The sequence below is a fragment of the Vidua chalybeata genome, chromosome 1, assembly GCF_026979565.1.
Source record: "Vidua chalybeata isolate OUT-0048 chromosome 1, bVidCha1 merged haplotype, whole genome shotgun sequence".
NCBI lineage: Eukaryota > Metazoa > Chordata > Aves > Passeriformes > Viduidae > Vidua > Vidua chalybeata.
The window spans coordinates 152,334,622-152,340,953 of NC_071530.1; the positions used below are offsets into that span (position 1 = coordinate 152,334,622).

At 47.0% G+C, this 6,332-nt stretch overlaps 1 protein-coding gene across 1 annotated transcript in view; it reads left to right on the forward strand.

The window, feature by feature from the left end:
- The window catches only part of TONSL (tonsoku like, DNA repair protein), a 29,527-nt gene that overhangs the window by 21,944 nt on the left and 1,251 nt on the right, over positions 1 to 6,332 (forward strand). The window contains exon 6 of the mRNA XM_053945840.1: positions 1,282 to 1,309. Within this exon, the coding sequence (XP_053801815.1) occupies positions 1,282 to 1,309 (28 nt within the window). The remainder of the gene's footprint in view (positions 1 to 1,281; positions 1,310 to 6,332) is intronic.

Consider the following 6,332-nt stretch of genomic DNA (forward strand, 5'->3'; position numbering starts at 1 on the left):
AGCTCCCGGCTCCTGCGGCACAGCGCCGCCCTCGCCCTGTGAGCACGGGGGGAAAAACCCGGAATTCCGGGAATCTGGGAATGCCGGGAGTGCTGGGAGTGCTGGGATTTGGGAATTCCGGGGCTGGGATTTGGGAATTCCCAGCCCGGAGCTGCGGGGAGAGCTCCCGGCTCCTGCGGCACAGCGCCGCCCTCGCCCTGTGAGCACGGGGGGGAAAAAACCACGGAATTCTGGGAATCTGGGAATGCCGGGAGTGCTGGGGATCCCGGGAGTGCTGGGATTTGGGAATTCCGGGGTTGGGATTTGGGAATTCCGGGGCTGGGATTTGGGGGTTCCCAGCCCGGAGCTGCGGGGAGAGCTCCCGGCTCCTGCGGCACAGCGCCGCCCTCGCCCTGGGAGCACGGGGGGGAAAACACGGAATTCCGGGAATGCCGGGAATTTGGGAATGCTGGGAGGGAAATTTGGGAAATTTGGGGGGTTTTGGATGGGATTTTTGGGGGTTTTGGGAAGGAATTTGAAGATCTGGGAGGGAATTTCAGGAATTTTGGGGAGGATTTTTGGGAATTTTGGGATTGGTTTTGGGAATGCTGGAGAAAAATTTTAGAAATTTTGGGAATTTTGGAAGGGAATTTTTGGGAATTTTGGAATTGGTTTTTGGAAATTCAGGGAAATTTGGAGAGAAATTTTGGGAATTTTGGAGAGGATTTTTGGGGGTTTTCGGAAGAATTTCAGAGCTTTGGGAGAGAATTCCTGGGTTGGGATTTGAGAATTTTGGGAATTCTGGGGTTGGGTTTTGGGAATTCCGGGAATTTTGGGAATTCTGGGAATGCTGGGAGGGAAATTTGGGAAATTTGGGGGTTTTGGATGGGATTTTTGGGGGTTTGGGGAAGGAATTTGGGGCTTTGGGAGCCAATTTTGGGGAGGATTTTTGGGAATATTGGGAATTTCAGAGGGGATTTTTGGGAATTTTGGGATTGGATTTGGGAATTTTGGGAGTTTTGGGGAGGATTTTTTGGAATTTTGGGATGGAATTTTGGGAATTCTGGGAATTTTGGGGAGGATTTCTGGGAATTTTGGTATTGGTTCTGGGAATTTTGGGGAGGATTTTTGGAATTGGTTTTGGGAATTTTGGAGAGAATTTTTGGGAATTGTGGAGTGGATTTTTGGGAATTTGGGAATGGAAATTTTGGGAATTTCAATTTTTAGGGAAGCAGGGATGGGAATTTTGGGATCTGGGTTGGGAATTTCAGGAATTTTATCCCAATTTTTCCCCTTCCCCAGGCAGTGCCAGTCGCTGGAGGATCTGGGTGTGGGAATTTTGGGAATTTGGGAATTCAGGAGAAGATTTTTGGGAATTTTGGGAAGGGATTTTGGGAATTTTGGGAATCTGGGATTGAATTTCAGGAATCTGGGAAGTGTGGAGAGAATTTTTGGGGCTTTGGGATGGAATTTTGGGACTTTAGGATTGGAATTTTGGGAAGTTGGGATTGGAAATTTGGGGAATTTGAGAGTGGAATTTTGGGAATTTCGATTTTATAGAATCAAGGATGGGAATTTCAGGAATTTTTTCCCAATCCCCAGGCAGTGCCAGTCCCTGGAGGATCAGGGATGGGAATTTGGGATCAGGGATGGGAATGTGGGATCAGGGATGGGAATTTGGGATCAAGGATGGGAATTTGGGATCAGGGATGGGAATGTGGGATCAGGGATGGGAATGTGGGATCAGGGATGGGAATTTGGGATCAGGGATGGGAATTTCAGGAATTTTATCCCATTTTATCCCAATTTTATCCCATTTTATCCCATTTTATCCCATTTTATCCCATTTTATCCCATTTTCCAGGCAGTGCCAGTCGCTGGAAGATCAGGGATGGGAATTTGGGATCAGGGATGGGAATTTCAGGAATTTTATCCCATTTTTTCCCATTTTCCAGGCAGTGCCAGTCCCTGGAGGATCAGGGATGGGAATTTGGGATCTGGGATGGGAATTTGGGATCAGGGATGGGAATTTCAGGAATTTTATCCCATTTTCCAGGCAGTGCCAGTCGCTGGAGGATCAGGGATGGAATTTGGGATCAGGGATGGGAATTTCAGGAATTTTATCCCATTTTATCCCATTTTCCCCCAGGCAGTGCCAGTCCCTGGAGGATCAGGGATGGGAATTTGGGATCAGGGATGGGAATTTCAGGAATTTTATCCCATTTTCCCCCAGGCAGTGCCAGTCCCTGGAGGATCAGGGATGGGAATTTCAGGAATTTTATCCCATTTTATCCCAATTTTATCCCATTTTATCCCAATTTTATCCCATTTTCCCCCAGGCAGTGCCAGTCGCTGGAGGATCAGGGATGGGAATTTGGGATCAGGGATGGGAATTTCAGGAATTTTATCCCATTTTATCCCAATTTCCAGGCAGTGCCAGTCCCTGGAGGATCAGGGATGGAATTTGGGATCAGGGATGGGAATTTCAGGAATTTTATCCCATTTCATCCCAATTTCCAGGCAGTGCCAGTCCCTGGAGGATCAGGGATGGAATTTGGGATCTGGGATGGGAATTTCAGGAATTTTATCCCATTTTATCCCAATTTCCAGGCAGTGCCAGTCCCTGGAGGATCAGGGATGGAATTTGGGATCAGGGATGGGAATTTCAGGAATTTTATCCCATTTTCCAGGCAGTGCCAGTCGCTGGAGGATCAGGGATGGGAATTTCAGGAATTTTATCCCATTTTATCCCAATTTTATCTCATTTTATCCCAATTTTATCCCATTTTCCAGGCAGTGCCAGTCCCTGGAGGATCAGGGATGGAATTTGGGATCAGGGATGGGAATTTCAGGAATTTTATCCCAATTTTATCCCATTTTCCAGGCAGTGCCAGTCCCTGGAGGATCAGGGATGGGAATTTGGGATCAGGGATGGGAATTTCAGGAATTTTATCCCATTTCATCCCAATTTCCAGGCAGTGCCAGTCGCTGGAGCATCAGGGATGGGAATTTCAGGAATTTTATCCCATTTTATCCCAATTTTATCTCATTTTATCCCAATTTTATCCCATTTTCCAGGCAGTGCCAGTCACTGGAGGATCAGGGATGGGAATTTGGGATCAGGGATGGGAATTTCAGGAATTTTATCCCATTTTATCCCATTTTCCCCCAGGCAGTGCCAGTCCCTGGAGGATCAGGGATGGGAATTTCAGGAATTTTATCCCATTTTATCCCAATTTTATCCCAATTTCCAGGCAGTGCCAGTCCCTGGAGGATCAGGGATGGGAATTTGGGATCAGGGATGGGAATTTCAGGAATTTTATCCCATTTTCCAGGCAGTGCCAGTCGCTGGAGGATCAGGGATGGGAATTTGGGATCAGGGATGGGAATTTCAGGAATTTTATCCCATTTTCCAGGCAGTGCCAGTCGCTGGAGGATCAGGGATGGGAATTTCAGGAATTTTATCCCATTTTATCCCAATTTTATCCCATTTTATCCCAATTTTATCCCATTTTCCAGGCAGTGCCAGTCCCTGGAGGATCAGGGATGGGAATTTGGGATCAGGGATGGGAATTTCAGGAATTTTATCCCATTTTATCCCATTTTCCCCCAGGCAGTGCCAGTCCCTGGAGGATCAGGGATGGGAATTTCAGGAATTTTATCCCATTTTATCCCAATTTTATCCCATTTTCCAGGCAGTGCCAGTCCCTGGAGGATCAGGGATGGAATTTGGGATCAGGGATGGGAATTTCAGGAATTTTATCCCATTTCATCCCAATTTCCAGGCAGTGCCAGTCCCTGGAGGATCAGGGATGGAATTTGGGATCTGGGATGGGAATTTCAGGAATTTTATCCCATTTCATCCCAATTTCCAGGCAGTGCCAGTCGCTGGAGGATCTGGGATGGGAATTTGGGATCAGGGATGGGAATTTCAGGAATTTTATCCCATTTTATCCCATTTTATCCCATTTTCCAGGCAGTGCCAGTCCCTGGAGGATCAGGGATGGGAATTTGGGATCAGGGATGGGAATTTCAGGAATTTTATCCCATTTTATCCCATTTTCCCCCAGGCAGTGCCAGTCACTGGAGGATCAGGGATGGGAATTTGGGATCAGGGATGGGAATTTCAGGAATTTTATCCCATTTTATCCCATTTTCCCCCAGGCAGTGCCAGTCCCTGGAGGATCAGGGATGGGAATTTCAGGAATTTTATCCCATTTTATCCCAATTTTATCCCATTTTCCAGGCAGTGCCAGTCCCTGGAGGATCAGGGATGGAATTTGGGATCAGGGATGGGAATTTCAGGAATTTTATCCCATTTCATCCCAATTTCCAGGCAGTGCCAGTCCCTGGAGGATCAGGGATGGAATTTGGGATCAGGGATGGGAATTTCAGGAATTTTATCCCATTTTTTCCCATTTTCCAGGCAGTGCCAGTCCCTGGAGGATCAGGGATGGGAATTTGGGATCTGGGATGGGAATTTGGGATCAGGGATGGGAATTTCAGGAATTTTATCCCATTTTCCAGGCAGTGCCAGTCGCTGGAGGATCAGGGATGGAATTTGGGATCAGGGATGGGAATTTCAGGAATTTTATCCCATTTTATCCCATTTTCCCCCAGGCAGTGCCAGTCCCTGGAGGATCAGGGATGGGAATTTGGGATCAGGGATGGGAATTTCAGGAATTTTATCCCATTTTCCAGGCAGTGCCAGTCCCTGGAGGATCAGGGATGGGAATTTCAGGAATTTTATCCCATTTTATCCCAATTTTATCCCATTTTATCCCAATTTTATCCCATTTTCCCCCAGGCAGTGCCAGTCGCTGGAGGATCAGGGATGGGAATTTGGGATCAGGGATGGGAATTTCAGGAATTTTATCCCATTTTCCAGGCAGTGCCAGTCGCTGGAGGATCAGGGATGGGAATTTGGGATCAGGGATGGGAATTTCAGGAATTTTATCCCATTTTATCCCAATTTCCAGGCAGTGCCAGTCCCTGGAGGATCAGGGATGGAATTTGGGATCAGGGATGGGAATTTCAGGAATTTTATCCCATTTCATCCCAATTTCCAGGCAGTGCCAGTCCCTGGAGGATCAGGGATGGAATTTGGGATCTGGGATGGGAATTTCAGGAATTTTATCCCATTTTATCCCAATTTCCAGGCAGTGCCAGTCCCTGGAGGATCAGGGATGGAATTTGGGATCAGGGATGGGAATTTCAGGAATTTTATCCCATTTTCCAGGCAGTGCCAGTCGCTGGAGGATCAGGGATGGGAATTTCAGGAATTTTATCCCATTTTATCCCAATTTTATCTCATTTTATCCCAATTTTATCCCATTTTCCAGGCAGTGCCAGTCCCTGGAGGATCAGGGATGGAATTTGGGATCAGGGATGGGAATTTCAGGAATTTTATCCCAATTTTATCCCATTTTCCAGGCAGTGCCAGTCCCTGGAGGATCAGGGATGGGAATTTGGGATCAGGGATGGGAATTTCAGGAATTTTATCCCATTTCATCCCAATTTCCAGGCAGTGCCAGTCCCTGGAGGATCAGGGATGGAATTTGGGATCTGGGATGGGAATTTCAGGAATTTTATCCCATTTCATCCCAATTTCCAGGCAGTGCCAGTCGCTGGAGGATCTGGGATGGGAATTTGGGATCAGGGATGGGAATTTCAGGAATTTTATCCCATTTTATCCCATTTTATCCCATTTTCCAGGCAGTGCCAGTCCCTGGAGGATCAGGGATGGGAATTTGGGATCAGGGATGGGAATTTCAGGAATTTTATCCCATTTTATCCCATTTTCCCCCAGGCAGTGCCAGTCACTGGAGGATCAGGGATGGGAATTTGGGATCAGGGATGGGAATTTCAGGAATTTTATCCCATTTTATCCCATTTTCCCCCAGGCAGTGCCAGTCCCTGGAGGATCAGGGATGGGAATTTCAGGAATTTTATCCCATTTTATCCCAATTTTATCCCATTTTCCAGGCAGTGCCAGTCCCTGGAGGATCAGGGATGGAATTTGGGATCAGGGATGGGAATTTCAGGAATTTTATCCCATTTCATCCCAATTTCCAGGCAGTGCCAGTCCCTGGAGGATCAGGGATGGAATTTGGGATCAGGGATGGGAATTTCAGGAATTTTATCCCATTTTTTCCCATTTTCCAGGCAGTGCCAGTCCCTGGAGGATCAGGGATGGGAATTTGGGAATCTGGGATGGGAATTTGGGATCAGGGATGGGAATTTCAGGAATTTTATCCCATTTTCCAGGCAGTGCCAGTCGCTGGAGGATCAGGGATGGAATTTGGGATCAGGGATGGGAATTTCAGGAATTTTATCCCATTTTATCCCATTTT